We start from the raw sequence: 18,427 nt of genomic DNA, 5'->3' as shown, positions 1-18,427 counted from the left end.
GGTTGAGGCTGATTGATCTTAATTTTGAATGTTCCAGCCTTTACTCTAACCAATTCAGCTACATAATCATGTAAGCGACTGTACTGTTTTTGTCCATCCCCAACCAAACAGTCCATTGCTATTTGCTTAGCTTTTCCAGCCCTCCAAGGGGTTATACCCACACTGTATGTCTTCTTCATCTCCTCAATAATTTGACTCACTGTCATTACATCCACATTCATAAACCTGTCTATTAAGACTTGTGCTATCCAATCACAGTTAGCATTTTTGTTCCCAAATACCCTGCCACATCTATGACGCCCAACCAAGGTCTTGATCTGAAAAGTTTGCCTACCACCAACCTTGCTAGCCATCATTAAGAAACCACATTTTTTTTTACATACAGCCCTGACTCTCTTCTGATCATTTTTTACAAATTGAACTTCTTTACCATTTAAAACACTATGCTCCATTAATGCTTGCTTGAAATCTTTCAAAGACGAAAATTTCATTCCTAATTGAACTTGAAGTCCTTTGTCATATCTTCAGCCCTATATCTGGAAAATTTTGGCCCATCACGACGAACACCATCCTCACTATCAACATCTGAATCCAACTCATCAGTATCATATTCATCACTCATGTCATGTTGTCCAACTTCCTCATTAGTCACAAATGAACTAGGTCCCACATCTTTTTTACTCCTCATAGTGCTTGGATTTCGTTTCATTGCTCTCCACCTATCCAAAACAAGCCCAATTTTTCTGACCTCAGACTCAGTGTGCATCCCAAAACCATCATCATCATCTGTCACCCTCTCTTCTTCACTCTCATCTAGTTTATCTGCAGCAGAACCTTCATCCTTATCAGACACATCCTCAACTACCACATCCTCATCACCCCCCACTTGTGCTGCCTCAACCCTCTGTTCTGGCTCACCATCTTCTGCCTCAACCCCTTGTTCTACCTCAACCTCCTCTTGTTCTACATGAACCTCTTGATCACCCTCAACTCCTATGTCTGTCTCACCAACCGGACCACCATCAACTCCTATTTTTGTCTCACATCTTTGTGCCTCAACCCCTTCTTCAACCTCAACCTCTTGTTCTACCTGACCCTCTTGATCACCCTCTACTCCTATGTCTGTCTCACCAACCGGACCACCATCAACTCCTATTTCTGTCTCACACCTCTATGCCTCAACCCCAACTTCTTCCTGACCAACTTCTTCATCCATTCTAGGACCAGTAATAAAATGAACCACCTCAGGCTGACAAGGAATGTGCTGGACATATATATCTACTTCTTCATTCCTATCCTCCACATACTTAGCCAACGCCAATGCCTCCTTATCGTCACTCAACAATCTTAGGTTGTTCAACAAAGTTTCCTTCGAGCCCTTCCACCAAAGTTTAACATCTCCAGCGTATTTGAACTCCTTCATGATGCCTAATGCTTCAAAGAATGACCAGAAATCTGGATCAATACCCGATACCACATGGATTTCACCCCCCACATACTTCAATCCCCTATTCCGTTCAAACCTACCCATGTGATGGAACGCAACCGCGAACCCCATTTTCAGCCTTACATTTGAAATCGCATCACAAACCAACCCAATCCAACATTCAACCACATAAACGGTAAAGAGAAAAGTGAACATTAAACCAAAGAAATTCAAAATGCATAAACGACTAACCTCACTTCTTTGTCCACCCAATACGAGCAGTTACCACCACCTTCTTCGTTCAAAGCTTCCTCTCAGCTGTAAACGGGATCCTTACATGACCATTCGTTAGACACGTGTGAATTAAAATTAACGGAGTTTAAAATTGGGGACCAATTTTATTAAATTTAAAACGTGAAGGACTCAATATGACCAAACTTTACGTGAGAACTAAAACCAAAAATTACGTATACTTGAGGGACGAAAAACATAATTAATCTTTTTTTTTTCTACTGTCTCCCATAATATTTTCTTGTCTATTTTTCTCTTTTGCTGAATTAAATAAATTTTCCCCGCCATTTTCATCGTTTTGCCTACTTTTTTTTTTCACTGATTTGAGTTCCTTCATTTATTTGCTTAATTTTTTGGTACTTTTTTCATTTGCATAGTTCTTTTCTTATTTGAATATTTTTCTCCCTTCCTTCGTGTACATTTGTAATATTTGTTCACCAATTTTTCATTAGTATACATTCGTAAATCACAGTAGGGTTTCATTAGAAATTACAGTGAGAATGTATTGATTGAAAAGTTCATAAAAGCAGTGAAGTTAATCAGAAATATAACAGTTGCAATGGCTTTCTTCTACAGCTACCTAATCACTGTATTCAAAAAATAAGAACAAAATATTCACAAAGTTGGCTAAATGGGCAAGGTGTTGAATCGAGACTTAGCAAGCGAAACTTTGTAATGTTGTTGAAGTTCTTCAGCAAGAGCGTCTTCCCCGAAACTCTTGAATCCATGAACCAAAACCTTAACCACGTACTCATCCAACTCATCCACGGTTCCATATCCACTCTTCTTCATCAAGTCGTAAATCCTGAGCGTTGATTCTTTCCTCCGAGCAGTAACAACGGCCTTGATCAAGCTGGCAAGCCCCTTGTGATCGTCGCACTTGATTTCATTTTCATCTTCGATGTCCAGGATCAGACGGTCCACGTCCTCCAGCATATCGCAGGCGGCGAGCGCCTGCACCATCTCGGCATAGAGGGATAACTCGGCGCCGTATTCCGATCGGAGGGTGGAGAAGACATGGAGGGCGAGGGCGCAGTGCCGCTGCCGTAGGAGCTCCCGGAGCGTGGCGAGGAGGTCGGATTTGAGGAGGCGCGTGAGGGTGTTGGAGAGTTGGGAAGAGAGATTGGGAGGATTGGTTCGGTGGAGTCGTTTTAGGGTTTGGATGGCTTGGATTGCTTCGATGCTCAGGATTCGACCTTTCACCAGCGGTCCTCGCTGAGACCGCGGTCCGCCGCACCGCACCCGAACGTAGCCACAGCGCGCGGTGGTTGTGGCGGTGGCGGTGGCGATTTGGGGCTGAGATTGGAGTTGGGATTTAAGAAAGGTGGGGCTTTGGAACAGGGACAAAGCCATCGATAATGTGTGTTGATGAAACAGAGTACGAAGGAGAGTGACAAATTTTATCTACAACTGAAGCATGGTTAGATTCTCGAACCTAGATACTCAATGACGATTTTACCCTCTTCGTATTTTAATGTAGGTTTAATTACTCGGATGGTACCCACTTTAGTAGGAGTGTGTCAATTTGGTACCCGCCGAAAAAAAAGTGTCAATTGCGTCCACACTTTTGAAAAAGTGCATCAATCAGGTCCCTTTCAGAAAAAAATAATTAACGCCGTTAACGGCAGGACATATGTCACTCTCACGTTTTTTTAATATTTTTTAATTTTTAATTTTATTTTTTTTAATTTTTTAATTTTTTTTAAAAATTTTTTTTGTAAAATTTTTTTGTTGCCACGTGTCAAGTCCCTATTTTGACACGTGGCAATGTCAGTGCCACGTGGCAAGATAATGCCACGTGTGACAACTGTTATTGTACTGATTTCAATTTAGTACCCATATATACCGGATTGTTTCAATTTAGTCCCCACTTTTGTGCCTTTGGTTCAATTTTATCCCAATTTTTTAAAATAATTGAAGAAGATTTTTAAGTCATTTTTTTATAAGATTAATACTAATTAAGTATAAATATTTTTACGAAATTAAGTACTCTGATATTTATATTAAAATTTAGTTGTACAAAAAATGTTATACTAATAGAACAATATAATCATCTACTTTTTTTTTTCAAATTAAAACAATATTGTTTCTGTCCAATTCAAGACCAAATATATTATTTGTATAAATGTTATACTAATATTTTTTTATTAAAAAAAACTTTTTAGCATATTATGTTATTTTATATTATTAACCCATATCTTGTCCATTCTTTGACCACTAAATTTTAAGATAAATATAAGTACTTAATTTTGTAAAAATATTTATACTTAATTAGTATTAATCTTATAAAAAAATAAATTAAAAAATATAATTCAATTATTAAAAAAATTGGGACAAAATTGAACCAAAGGCACAAAAATGGGGACTAAATTGAAACAATTAGGTATATATGGGTACTAAATGGAAATCAGTACAATAACAGTTATCACACGTGGCATTATCTTGCCACGTGGCACTGACATTGCCACGTGTCAAAACAGGGACTTGACACGTGGCAACAACAAAATTTTACAAAAAAAAAATTAAAAAAAATTAAAAAATAAATTAAAATAAATTAAAATAAAAATTAAAAAATATTAAAAAAACGTGAGAGTGACACGTGTCCTGCCGTTAACGGCGTTAATTATTTTTTTTTGAAAGGGACCTGATTGATGCACTTTTTCAAAAGTGGGGATGCAATTGACACTTTTTTTTCGGCGGGTACCAAATTGACACACTCCTACCAAAGTGGGTACCATCCGAGTAATTAAACCTTTAATGTATTATGATAATATTATTCTTTAATAAAAGTATTATTATAATACAAATTAAATATATTAATTACCGGGAAAATGTTATTTTAGTTATGTGAATTCGCTCATTAAGAAATTAATTAATATTCTTTGATACCAGATTTATTTTTAAATAACTAAATTCAATATCTAATGGAAAACATAAAGAACTAAAACTTTACCATTAATATTGGTCATGAGAGGCCCAATTGTCAGTGGTATACAAATCCAGGTATTATTGGACCTACCCATCAACTATGATCCGTTGATGTGAATGGGCTTTGGGGTTGTTACAAAAACTAAATAAAAAACTAATTATTTTTATCCAAAATTAAACTAAATTACTTTTAAGTATATGATCAAATTAGTAATTTGTGAGTAAGCCAAATTATGAACTATTATAAAGTTAAATAAACAACAAATAGGTAATTATATAAACAACGAGTAGATAATTGTATATAATAAATAATTTAAAGTAACATTATATAGACTAAGATATTAATAAATGAAACTTGATATTTCGCGTTTCCTATTCAACAAGATTAGATAGGTATAATATTTTCCTTCAAGATTATATATATTGTTGAGAAAAATAATTATTTTTGTATATATTTTCATTAATAAAGAACTTAATAAATTTATGTAAATGTGTCAAATACATTTAAATATACGTTTTATCCCCGGTAAAGATAATGATTAATTAATCTTGGTGTGAAACTCATCTTTATTCTTTTTATTATGAATTTATCTTAAACATATTTCATATTTGTTTTAGTTATTGATTTTCTTCTTAAACTTCTATCTTATTAGTGTTTTTACAACAAAGTTAACCAAATAATTATATAAATTTAAGATAATGATATTTTGACTCACTTACTTTTATCCACTTATAATTTATTATTCTAATCATTTTTAGATCATCGTATCATACTACTAAAAATAATTAAAATAGATAATTAAGAGGTGATTAGAACGGTAGATTAGAAATGAATAAAAAAGTAGATCAAAATATCATTATTTATAGATTTAATATTATTGTTTGGCTATAGTTATATCCTTTCCGTTTTTATGTATCAATTTATAAACAATCCCACCTCTTTGTATATAAGTTTGTCTCAGAGTTAGAAAGAGATAGTCATGAAGATGTCAAAGTAGAACAAACACACCCACGTGTCATTAAGGTTCTCTAGATGTTCTATATTTATATATATCTTTTATAAATGAAAGAAAGAAAAAAGTGAAAGTGTATAAATAAATGTTGAAGACATTGAGTAAGTGAAAGAAAGGTATTGTGATGGGATAGTGCAGAACAGATAGAATCCATCTTTAGTGATACTTCAAAAGATTGCATCTCTTTTATCTTCACTGTACCACCATTTCTCCATGCCATAGGTCCTACATGTTTCATACTTTAATACGTGAAAGTATAATTCCTGAGAACAAAGAAAAATATGAAAATAAAACGAGTAATTGTATGAAAAAGTAGTGTATATTATTAAAACACCTAATATTGGAAAATTTACATATTAAAATAAAAAGTATAAGGTATATTTAACTTAACTTGTTTAACAAAAACCAAAATTATAAATATAAATTAGTTTAATATTTTGAAAAATCATGTAATAAACCTTACAATAAGAAAAAACTTATATTTTTTAATCAGCTCATTAATATAAATATATCTCACAAGACACTCATACAAATTAAGCCAAAATTATAACCACTAAAGATACTCAAAATCAGGTTAAGAGTATATATTTAATTATAATAAATAAATAAAAATCAATAATAATAAATAGTCATTATGATAATATATAAAGAACATTATCATATTATATTTTTTCCAAGGATTTTATAAAAATATTTGTCAGTTATACCGAGTTAGGAATATGTAAGGACAAAAATATATAAATTGTCATCTTATCACAAACAAAAATGATAATCAACTTCAATACAATTATATGTAATGTTTATTAATTGACCATCACAATATAGTTACATCATTTAGAAATACTAATTCTAAATCATTAAGTAACTATTTGAGTTATTTTAACTTACATGTAAGTATTGTCATAGAGCGATATCCCACCTTTCAGTGGCGGAGGATGCAAGGGACAGGCGGGTGCTACGGCCCCCCCTCCCCCAATTTTTTTTTTATTTTTTTTTTCATTATTTACATTTAATTTTTTTAAAATTTTTAAAATTATTTATATTTTTTAAATTAAATAATATTATATTTAAAATTAATAAAAATGAAATTAAGTATTTTTTATTTATTTTATAAAGTACAATAATAACTAATAAAATATAAAATTAAATATATAAGAAAACAAAATTATTAAAATATTTTTTATTTTCTTTCTCATTATCTTTTGAGTTTTTCATATGTTGTATTCTTCTTTTATGTTTATTTATTGTCTTTTGTTACTAAAAAAAGTTAGGCATAAACTCAGTATTTCTATCATCATCTTTTTATATTTTCTCTTCCATTGTTAAATAAATAAATAAGGTAACTTTCTCTTGTCTCACTTAATAGTGAAGAACTATTTGTTTAACATTTAGTATTATTTTTTATCTCATGACCTTTTGTATATTAATTTTTTATTAATATAGAAGAAGAAACAATGTACTATGTGATTTTCCATAGTCAATTTTCAATTGTAACTTGATTATCATAGTTTTTTTTAGTAATTATGTCTCTCAACTTTTGATTAAATTATGATAAATTATTTTTTAGTCTTAAACTTACTTTTTAAATAGGTATATGAATGAAAAACAAAAGAATAAATTTATTTTTTAAAATTTATAGAGAAATTACTGGTGAAGATGAAAACATGAAAATATGGTTATTTATCGCATAACAATGAAATGAAAGCTTGTGAATATTTTTTAAATCAAATGAATGTTAATAAAATGGAAGATGGATATTTTGTAGATAATATGATTATTTACATCGAAAAAAGTTAATTGAAAAATCTAATTATAATTCAATTTCCATGAGTTCAAAAATATGAAAAAATGATAGACATTGCTTTAGATTGTGTAATTTCTTTGATAATTATATATGTACTAGATTATGTATTCATTTTTATTGAATTAGTCACAATAATATTAAATATATAAATTTTGAGTATATTATTTTGACTCCCCAAAAAATTTTGGTGAAAATCTGTCATTGCCACCTCTATAGAAAGTCGAGAAACTATTAATTTATTGATTGTCTTAGTTTTTCAACACACGGGAGAAACACAACTAATCAAAGAGCATATTGTAAGTGGTCAACCTTGTCAAATTGAATCACACAATCTTTGTAGTTATTGATTGTCTTAGTTTTTCAACACACGGGAGAAACACAACTAATCAAAGAGCATATTGTAAGTGGTCAACCTTGTCAAATTGAATCACACAATCTTTGTAGTTATAGTTACCATTAGACCATAGTAGAATATCCTGTCCCAAATAATGTGTTAATTAACATACTCGCTTATATGCTACCTCCCCCAAAAATATTATTGTAGTTTGGACCCACACAACTTTAGCCTCCAATAGGGTTTGGATAAAATTGTAAATAAAATTACAATTGTTGGCTGTGAGGTTTGAACCCACGCGCACTTTTGTGCAAAAGATCTTAAGTCTTCCCCCTTAACCTCTCGGGCAAACCAGCTTTTTCTTTTATTAAATTGAAATTTTTTATGTGAAAATGTTTCAATATTTTAAATTACAATTATTTATCCACAAAATTGTAAATTTTTGTGAAAAAAATTACAAATTCTTTTTCGTACGAAAATTAAAACTACAATTGCTAGCTGTGGGGTTCGAACCCACGCGTACTTTTGTACAGAAGATCTTAAGTCTTCCCCCTTAACCTCTCGGGCAAACCAGCTTTTTGATTTTATTAATTTAAAGTTATTTTGATGTGAAAAAGTTTCAATATTTTAAACTATTGCCAACCAACCAATATGATAAAACTACTAATCTTTTACAATCTTTCGTGGACAAACTTGTAAATTTTTGTGAAAAAAATTGCAAATTCCTTTTGTACAAAAAAATAAGATTACAATTGCCGACTGTGAGGTTCAAACCCACTCACACAGTTATGTGCAGAAGATCTTAAGTCTTTCCCTTAACCTCTCGGACAAACCAGCTTTTTCTTTTATTAATTTAAAATTATTTTTATGTGGAAATATTTCTATATTTTAAACTGGGTTTTAACCCACACACACTTTTTGTGCAAAAAATCTGAAGTCTTCCTTTATAAAGTTTGAACCCACACAATCTTTTGTACATAAGATCGTAGAAAATAATAATTTCTATCACCTTTACCTTCCCATAAATCTCCCCTTCTTGTAAATTATTGTCAAACATGTGCTAATCTAATCCTAATTTTAATCACTTATCTTCTTCTTTAAAATCTATATGCATTTATGTTTCAGCTAGTAAATGTGTGTTCACTCATCAATCGACTAGTCTTATTAATAATTTCCTTCCACCAGCGTGTTAGTATGATTTTTTTTTACCTACTAAAGCATTCAATCACGCTATCCTTCCTTACCTTCAACCAATCCCTTTGATTCTGATTTTGTAACAGTATAGCTTATCATCCCTTACCTTGATGCCTAAAGCTCAATTTCTTTTCCAATAGTGAGATGTACATGCAGTAAAAAAAAATAATGCCAATTGAGATATCATATGCTACAAATGAATATTGTCGACAAGAAATGAATCTTAATTTTAGAATGACCAGCCCTTTTAATCTGGTCCATATAATGTCCTTTTCGAGAGTTAAAGGAAATGCATCTCAAGTACACCAATCAGTAGGTATGGAAGGATTAATGTCGGATCCACAAGGACAAATTATTGATTTACCTATTCAAAGCAATTTACGTTTACACCTTTATAATAATAACCAATCAACTCTATGTGAGATACTTCATCACCATATATATCATTCATCATTAATGTTACCATAGTTCCTTAAATAACCATTCTACCTTTCCATAAATACAAAAGTAACTTTAAGAGATTAATGTGATAAATTGTGAAACAATATGTATTCAATTTTAAATAACTATATATAATTAAATTAGTGTGTGTGTATATATATATATATATATATATATATATATATATATATATATATATATATATATATATATATAGATAGAGAGAGAGAGAGAGGTATATCTTATTAAGTTAGTTATTTCTAAAAGTCTCATATCGACTAGGAATAAGACTAATTTAGTATATAAATGGGTGCAAATCTCACCTTACAAACCGATTTTGTAGGGTTGAATTAGACTTGAAGTACACTTCTTAGCATGATATCAAAGCTATTGTTAAAGTTTATCCTAGTGAGATTAGTTGGACATATTGTTTCATCCCCTATCGAACCATTATCGGATCACCCATTAATGTCTAGTTTCACGCCTGAAATATACATACCTCGACGTGAGGGAGTGTTGAAAATCTCACATCGACTAAAGATAAAGTCAATTTAGAGTATATAAATGGGTGCAAACCTTAACTTACAAGCCAATTTTATAGAATTAAGTTAGGCTTCTTATTTTTGTGACAATTAGTTATATTTAAATTTTATAATCCTAATTAATGTGAAGGAATGTACTTAAAATCTTACATTAATTAAAAATATGATTAGACTAATTAATATATATATATATATATATATATATATATATATATATATATATATATATATATAATATTTAAGTGGCAACTTACATAACTTTAAGTAGTTATGCTTCGATTTTTAAAAAAATACATTAAATTACTGCTATTAACTAATCATTAATGAGATACTTTGATGAGATTCAATCAAATTTGTTCTTAAACTTAGATGCATATTTCATTTATATATTTTCACTTAATATTTTTTTTACACTCTCCTATTTGCAACACAACAACTTTGGGTTATAATTAGATTATTTTCATTTACTTTATGAAGAAACTTGTCTTAGAAGAGTTTTGATTTTTTAGGTTGTAGTCAAAGATGATTAAGATTGAATGAATAATAGAGGCAACAAGTGTAGTTTTCCATTGTTGTAGAGTAGAGGGCCAAAGTTTGGTTGAACAAATTAAAGTTTTCCAGCTATGCTATCAACACTTTAGCCACAAAGGAATTATGAGAGCAAATGGGACACTATGGTCCATGCAAACTAAACTCACAAACACAACCACATTAAACATTTTCTGAACTATTTCAAAAACATGAAAAGACCAACTCTTTTTCCACATATGTTCTTTGTTTCTTTGTCCTTTCTGTGTTCATTCTTCAAAAATACGATTCACTCGCCACTTTTCCGTGAAATAATATTCCGGAAGATTAACTTTTGCCTTAATTCCCAGACACAATATGCAGATTCATCTAATTATACACAGTCATAACAAAGTGGGTGTTTTCCAAATTTTGGTCCCTATATAGGGCTAGTGCCTTCTACAATTCCCTTACTTTATTCGCATTTTCTTCCTTTTTCACAAAGATTGTCCACCTTATTGCTTTTTTAAAATACCCTCATTTGCATAATAATCATTCTAGTAATGTGTGTATATATGTTAGTCACAAAAACACATATATCACTTATTGTTTTTTATATATAATTATCATATTATATTCTCAAAATGTTTTCACTCAGTAGTTTTTTTTCTTTTCAAATATTAATGTGTTTAAATTTTAAGGCTTGAGTGTAACTTTGCATATCACATTATTACTACAGCATTAAAATGTGAAAAAATTGGGGAAAAGGTACAATCAAGGGTGTGTTTCTTTTACATGTCTTTCACTTTCTTGGGCACATTAAATGTCAATCTCACTCTTATGGATCATTGACGTTCAAAGTGGTTGTTTACAAACTTTTTTATAGTTGAATGATTGAAGTTATTTAAATTGAAGCTAGGAACTTGAACAATGATGGAAAGTTACAAAATCTTAAAGATTCTTCAACCCAATACTTACTCTCCAAATAGTACTCTTAAGAAATTGGTTTTATTTAAATAATGGTCAAATGGTCAATGGTCAATGGTCAACTCAGGAGGGTGTTGCTTAGCATGTGAGAGGTACAAAATAGTAAAGCTTCCCACTTATAATGAAAGGTTATAATGTGTGCAACGTTTAAAGATATGATTGGTTGGAGGGTAGAATGGGGATTCCAATTTCCTCATGACCAAATCAACGAGGAAAACATATAACAATAAATTTGCCATTAAAGCCAGAGGAAAAAGAAATTGCATATAAATTGCTTATAATTAACAATTTCTACAATTAAAAAAATACAAATAATAATATTGTATTTTTTTTTCGGTGAAAATAGGAATTTGGATTCTTTGTTGGTTTTTTTTTTGTGATGTTCCTCTACTGTGTATTCATACTACATTAATTATCATTAATTTTGACATTTTAAAATATATTAAAAAATATATTTAAAATATCAACACAGTATATTTTTTATGCTCAGTAGAGGACAACACCAAAGAAACCAATACAAGATCTAGACTCTGAAAAAAAAACAAAAAAACTAAGATGGGTTAATTGGAAGAAGCATTAAAAAGGTGTTTTAATGATTCCAAGTTGTGGAAGACTAATAATTGTAGAAAAATAAATGCTTACAATTTGGAAACTCCTTCTTTAACCCTATATCTTTACTTGTACAAACAACTTTCTAGGGTTTTCAACATGTTTCCATGTTTAGTAGTCAAAGCCTCAATTTTAGACAATCTAGGGTTCTTTGTTAGGTTTCCATCTTTAGAATTCTGAGTGATAGTTATTTTCTTTTGTCAGCCTTAATTTTTTTTTTATCAACTTAAACTTTAATATTTATTCGACTTATTTTTAAAATTATTTTCCCCTTTATTTTTTATCAATATGAATATCCTTAACATGTGTGATATGTAACTTAATAATTGACACACATGTTGTAAAAATGCATTTTTACTCTTGAGAAGTGCTTTTAATTTTAACCAAAACTAACCCTTAATTAAGTCACGTTTAGAATGAGTATATGATGATAATAATATGAGAATAAGTCCAAACCTAACTCACCAACAGCAAGTACATGCGTTGGCAATAAGTGATTTAAATGAAGTGTCATAAGTTGAAAAATTAATTCATATATAAAATTAAAACATATTCATTTTACCTCTTGAAAGATAAATTTAATTTTAGAGGAGTTCGCATCAATATTTAAAAAATTTAATTGAAAAAGAGTTAACATTTAATTGAAACTTCAAAACCTTACATCATATAAGAATTTTCCTTTGACATGTCTTGCTTTTATTCTATGGTTATGTTGCACTCTCCCATCACAATTAAGGTTTCTTGAAAATTTTAAGACCCTTCCAAGGCATATAATGTTTTTGTTCTCGTAATCGTGCATTTATTGATAATTATTATTATGTAAGTTTCTTTTAAAATTCAAGCCACTTAAAACTTGAACATTAAAGAATATGTTTTTTCTTTCGTGGAGTATTTATACACTAGTAGTTACTATCTTCATAATGTACTTTGACATGACTATAATAAATTAATCTTTAAATCTCATGCATTGAAAATAGAAAAGAATAGTGGGATACTATTACAATAATTAATTTCTATTAAAAAACACAAAATACATTTTAGTTGGGAATCTCATACCCAAAATTTAGAAACTGTAAATTGACCACTACCTTTTGTTTTTGTTTTTTTTTTCTATTTTGAACAAGTCATTACTTTTAGGTCAAGTTGTCCTTGTTTTGACGCGGTTTTATGCTTGTCACACGTTAACGGAGCTCAACAAAACTTTCCCACGATTTTCTTTGGATATGTTTATAAGATCATACCAATAATTAACCCATTTATAATCATTCCATTAATCCACAACACACAAGTAGCGAAGACAAGACATAATTTCAGATTACAATTTCCGAAGCAGATCTTGATACCCTCTTTACCTTTTGTAGCAAACACACAATTTGTGGTTCTCAACTCCAAGAATTCATGTGTTGGTGTCTTGTTACATTCGCAAGCCATGGCCACTTTGGCATAAAACGTATGATTTTTTTTTAGAATCTATGAGTTTAAGTTTTATTGAATAAAAATAAGAAAGTAGAGCATCACATAAGGATGATGAAGACCCATAAAATCATTGTTTTAAGATTTTGAGTTAAGAGTGGTGTAAATATTTTATGTGATTGAATTTAAATCTGATTGATGTTGTATTTTCCTATAAATTCCTATGTAAACCTAACATGTTTCACGTAATTTTGGAAAAAAAAAAACAACAGAGAGAGAAAATATCTGAACGACACACATGCTAAGATACGGAACATTGTCTGCCAGTTAGGGACTCATTTCGTATTCAACTAAAGAGTGGAGATTCACCTCTGTTCAATCTCTTTCGTTTGTGTCGTGTCTCGACTCATACAAATTTCTTTTTCACAAACTTATTCTATTATTCTCAATGCTTTTCGAATTGGAATGTCGTGAAATCTCTGTGTGTGTGCTTCGAACTTGCACCTCGACTGCATTTTAATCAATCAAGGACTTTGAATCCATTGAAGAATCAGATTTGCAGCAGTAAAAATTTGAACTTTTTTATGTCTTTAATCATTGAGATAGTTATAAGTTATAACTGTTGTATATTAATGACATGACTGAAAAAGTTTACCAGCAAGTAAAAAAATACACTAACGATAAAGAAAAATTATGTCTTTTTCTTTTATGACAGAGTTGATTATTCCAATAACATGTAAAATATGGCTATGGTTATGTATGGAAAGAGAAAAGTTGCTTCATAAAGGCCAAGAAGATTCTTTACTGCATAGGAAAATCGTACCATGCCATGCGATAACTCTAGTTTAAAACTCTACTTTCTGACTCATTTGTTTCCTCCATTCTCATACATCTACCTTCCTTTATAAATTTATACACATACTCACTTCACTCACTCGTTTAACTGTTTTTGAATTTCTGCTGCATAATTTGGAACCTTTCACTGTGCAAAACTTTGATGTCTACACCCTTTGAACATGATTACATAGGCTTAGCAGAAACTCCATACATGGAGAAAAGCTGTGATAAGATATCATCTTCAGTTTCATCCAACCTTTCATCTGAGGATGAGAACAGTTCATCTCTGAACTTCAAGGAGACTGAGCTGAGGCTTGGTCTACCAGGTTGTGAGTTTTCTGAGAACAAACCAGGAGCTGCAGGGATTTCTCTTTTTGGCAAGGATTTGCAGAGTAGTGGCTATTCTGCTTCCTCAATCCCTTCCAATAAGAATCTCAAAAGGGGTTTCTCTGATGCCATTAGTTCCTCCTCATCCTCTTCTGGGAAATGGATTTTCTCAGCCAGTGATGCATCTGGGGATGATTTGAGAAATGGGTGCAACAAAGAGGTTGGTTTGGTTCCTCACTCTGAGAAGCCACCTCAGGTTTCTGCAACAATTGAACATGCCACTGCTCCTGCTGCAAAGTAAGTTTTCTTTTCCTCACATATTTATGCTTTACATAAACGTTTCTGATAAACTTCTTCACAAGGTTCAAATGATTTGACTTGTGTTTTCTTTCTGATAGACTTTGTTGAAAACATTCGTTAATGCATTAAGTAGTCCACTGTGTACTTGTTTAAAGATGAAGTTTTTCATGAAAATTCAATTAGTGGCTGTTGATTTCTATTCTGGGGTTATTTTTTTCTGTTTGATTATTGATACTGTGTTCTATGGGAACTTTTTTGTTGCAGAGCACAAGTTGTGGGATGGCCACCAATTCGATCTTTTCGGAAGAACACAATGGCTTATAATATGGCAAAAAGCAACACTGAAACTGAGGAGAAATCAAGAGTTGGTTGTCTTTATGTTAAGGTGAGCATGGATGGTGCCCCTTATCTCAGAAAGGTTGATCTGAAAACCCACTGCAACTATATTGAACTTTCTTCTGCTCTTGAGAAAATGTTCAGCTGCTTCACCATTGGTATGCTATAATGCTACTCTCTCTCTGTCACATTCATTATGTTTAATTCAATGCTGTGAACAAAATTACAAAATTTGTGTTGCTGAAATCAGGTCAATGCAGTTCACGTGGAGTTTCTGGGAAAGAGGGATTGAGTGAGAGAGCTTTCAGGGATCTTGTTGATGGCTCTGAATATGTTCTTACTTATGAAGATAAAGATGGGGATTGGATGCTAGTGGGTGATGTGCCTTGGGAGTAAGTTCCCTTTTTCATTTTGTTTCTGATTCATTACTCAGTAATCTAGATAGCAAATATGTGATTTAGATAACAAAGTTTGTGTTTGATCGTGTTTATTGACCAATGTTGTTATTAATACCGAAATAAAAATACTTTCCAGGTATAGTCGTGAATTGTAAATATACACATCCTACGCGGATCTATATTAAATTTTTGTTTCATTTATTTTTCTATCCTTATTTTTTTATTGTCTTTGTTTCTAACAATTGCAACACTGTAGGATGTTCACTGAGTCGTGTAAGAAATTGAGGATAATGAAAGGTTCTGAGGCAATTGGATTAGGTATATCTTTCACTGTTATAAATTTTTGGATACTGGTATTTTAACACCACGTTTATTTTTACTATCATTTTACATTATTTTTCATTTTTATTCACTTACTCTTTTTTATAGAAATTCACTTACTCTTTTTTTAGAAATATAAAAGTTAATTTTTATTAAAACTATTTTATCTTTATAAGAGTTGTCAAATGGTATCAAATAATTTTTTTTTTCTAAATTTTTAAACACTTTATACATATGTATGATGAATATGATACCTTTTTTATAGTTTAAATAATAATGGAAGGTTAACTAAAAATATGTGTTCAATTTGGTTGCAGCTCCAAGGGCAATGGAAAAATCTAGGAGCCAATACTAGTGTAGAAGATTCTGGTCTACTATTTGGTCTTCACAGAAGCATATAAAGAAGGATTAGAAGAGAATTTGAGTCTATAGTTTCTAGTTTGTATTAAATAAAACAAAAACAAAACGCGTGATGTAGCGTTTCAGTTTTTGTGCTTTTGGACACTGATAAGTTTCAGTTTCCTTGTGCATGTAGAATATGAAATATTTTGCTGTTTACTCACACGGTGCACTTTTTTTCGGATTAATTCACGTTAAATATAGAAATGAGAAAGTTAAGAATATCTGAGTTCGACTTGTGAATTCTTGTTACTAAACTATTATGTATTTAACAGCAAATTGTAGTTAAGAAATTATTGGTACAAACTTTTAGATCCATTCAAGCATCAACTACATTTAATAAGGTGTTGTAAAAGCAGAAAATTTTTCCCAACTATCTCGGTCCAACATAAATTTTAGGATTAAATATATTTTTCTTCTTTAACTCCCAGTGAATTTTGGAATTAATTCATTTCGAAACTTTAGATCAATTTAGTCATTTATCTTTCAAAATACGTAAATTTAGTTCTTTTAGTCGAATTTTAAAAGGTTTATTTGATATTTCTTATGTATTTCAGAATTGTATTTAAGTCAAATATTATTATGAAACGCGCTTGAAATGTCAAATAAATTTAACAAAATTTATTTAAAAAGACTAAATTTACGTATTTCAAAAAATAAATGACTATATTGGTTCAAAGTTTTAAAATAGACTAATTCCAAAATTAACTAAAATTTTAAAAAGAAAATATATTTAATCCTAAATTTTATTCGGATGACATTGGTTTAATTATATATATATAAATATCACACTTTAATGTTTAAGAATAAAATTTGGTTTCCGAAAAAACTCAATTGTGTAGATCTAATAGCAAAATAGTCTTAATTCAGTTACCGAGGACTGAAAATTTTCGGTATGATATTTCAATGTTTATAAAAAAATGAGAACAAATATATTTTGGTATGTAATTTAAGTAATAAAAGAATTGTATTATTAGAAAAATATTATTTTTTTTATATTAGGTAATTTTTTATTAACAAAACTTTATATAGAATTAAATGAAAAATAAATAGAAGAAAAGTGAACAAATTAAATTAATTAATCAATTCATATCTAAACAAATAAAATTGAAATAAAAAGTCTTAATTTGTTATGGTAATTTTAAATAATATTTTTTTGAAATTAATGAAAATATGATTATGTTGGTTGTAATTGCTAATATTTTTTTAATTTGTTATATACCTTACTTTTTAAAATTCAAATATGTATTTAATTTTAAAAAGTATGAATACCTTACAAATTTCAAGTGATGACTAAGATGAGTAAATTTTTTTTTTCATTTTTGTATAAATAAATTTTGTGATTAATAAATAATATTGACAAATTTGACTGTTAAATATGTGTGTAGTATAAAGATCGTAAAAGTGTAAGATTTAGAGATAACAAATGAACTTTGTTACGTGGTATTTAAATTTGTTTGGATTTTGATAAGATATTTTGTATTAATTGGGTACGAATATGACAATACTCGTCTCTATTAAAATATCTATCATATTTTTGTATTATTTTTTTCCTATTAATTTGTAACTTATCTTTAATACACAAATTTGATATTTTTTATATATAATTATTTGATATTTATTTAATTATTATTATTTGACATTTATATAATTATAATTTTTTAAAGTATTTAATATTAAGAAAATATATGTACCATATTGATATTAAATATATGTAATATCATGTTTTATTTATTGTACTTTTTTATTTTTTATAAAAAACAGTAAAAAGACAAGTATCAACACAAGTATATTAATACCCATTTTCCATGAAAATGAAACAAAAAATTATAACAATTAAATATGCAAATGAAGATTTTGATAAATGTTTACTTGAGAGGAGAAATGGAACTCAAGCCCACACTTACATTTAGAACTTAAGTCTAATGTAAGTCTACATAAAGTAACACAAGTTTATGTTATTAATTTTTGTAATATTTTTATTAAATATTTATCGATATCAATTCATGACTATTATTTT

The 18,427-nt window shown here is 29.8% G+C and overlaps 2 protein-coding genes and 1 non-coding gene across 3 annotated transcripts; 1 reads left to right on the top strand and 2 right to left on the bottom strand.

Annotated features, from left to right (window-relative positions):
- Nucleotides 1–2,146: 2,146 nt before the first annotated feature.
- LOC114166258 (protein THYLAKOID ASSEMBLY 8, chloroplastic-like) lies at nt 2,147–3,128 on the bottom strand. Its single transcript, XM_028050973.1, has one exon. The coding sequence runs from the start codon at nt 3,068–3,070 to the stop codon at nt 2,345–2,347; it is 726 nt and encodes a 241-aa protein (XP_027906774.1). The 5' UTR covers nt 3,071–3,128; the 3' UTR covers nt 2,147–2,344.
- A 5,160-nt stretch (nt 3,129–8,288) lies between these two features.
- Nucleotides 8,289–8,371, bottom strand: TRNAL-UAA. The gene has a single exon. It is a non-coding gene; the product is annotated as a tRNA-Leu (tRNA).
- Nucleotides 8,372–14,306: 5,935 nt separating this feature from the next.
- Nucleotides 14,307–16,631, top strand: LOC114166304 (auxin-responsive protein IAA27-like). The gene is made up of 5 exons (XM_028051018.1): nt 14,307–14,950; nt 15,218–15,447; nt 15,540–15,681; nt 15,944–16,005; nt 16,326–16,631. The coding sequence occupies exons 1-5, from the start codon at nt 14,487–14,489 to the stop codon at nt 16,361–16,363; spliced, it is 936 nt and encodes a 311-aa protein (XP_027906819.1). The 5' UTR covers nt 14,307–14,486; the 3' UTR covers nt 16,364–16,631.
- Nucleotides 16,632–18,427: the final 1,796 nt, after the last annotated feature.

This window comes from Vigna unguiculata, chromosome 10 (assembly GCF_004118075.2).
Source record: "Vigna unguiculata cultivar IT97K-499-35 chromosome 10, ASM411807v1, whole genome shotgun sequence".
NCBI lineage: Eukaryota > Viridiplantae > Streptophyta > Magnoliopsida > Fabales > Fabaceae > Vigna > Vigna unguiculata.
The sequence above is the reverse complement of the archived record's forward strand: the minus strand, read 5'-3'. Positions and strand labels throughout refer to the sequence as shown.

What these genes read in the sequence shown, in the direction of transcription:
- LOC114166258 (XM_028050973.1), bottom strand. Translation starts at nt 3,070, where the DNA reads ATGGCTTTGTCCCTGTTCCAAAGCCCCACCTTTCTTAAATCCCAACTC.
- LOC114166304 (XM_028051018.1), top strand. Translation starts at nt 14,487, where the DNA reads ATGTCTACACCCTTTGAACATGATTACATAGGCTTAGCAGAAACTCCA. An exon ending in GCCACTGCTCCTGCTGCAAA is followed by an intron (nt 14,951 to 15,217) that starts GTAAGTTTTCTT and finishes TTTTTGTTGCAG; the next exon opens with AGCACAAGTTGTGGGATGGC. An exon ending in GTTCAGCTGCTTCACCATTG is followed by an intron (nt 15,448 to 15,539) that starts GTATGCTATAAT and finishes TGCTGAAATCAG; the next exon opens with GTCAATGCAGTTCACGTGGA.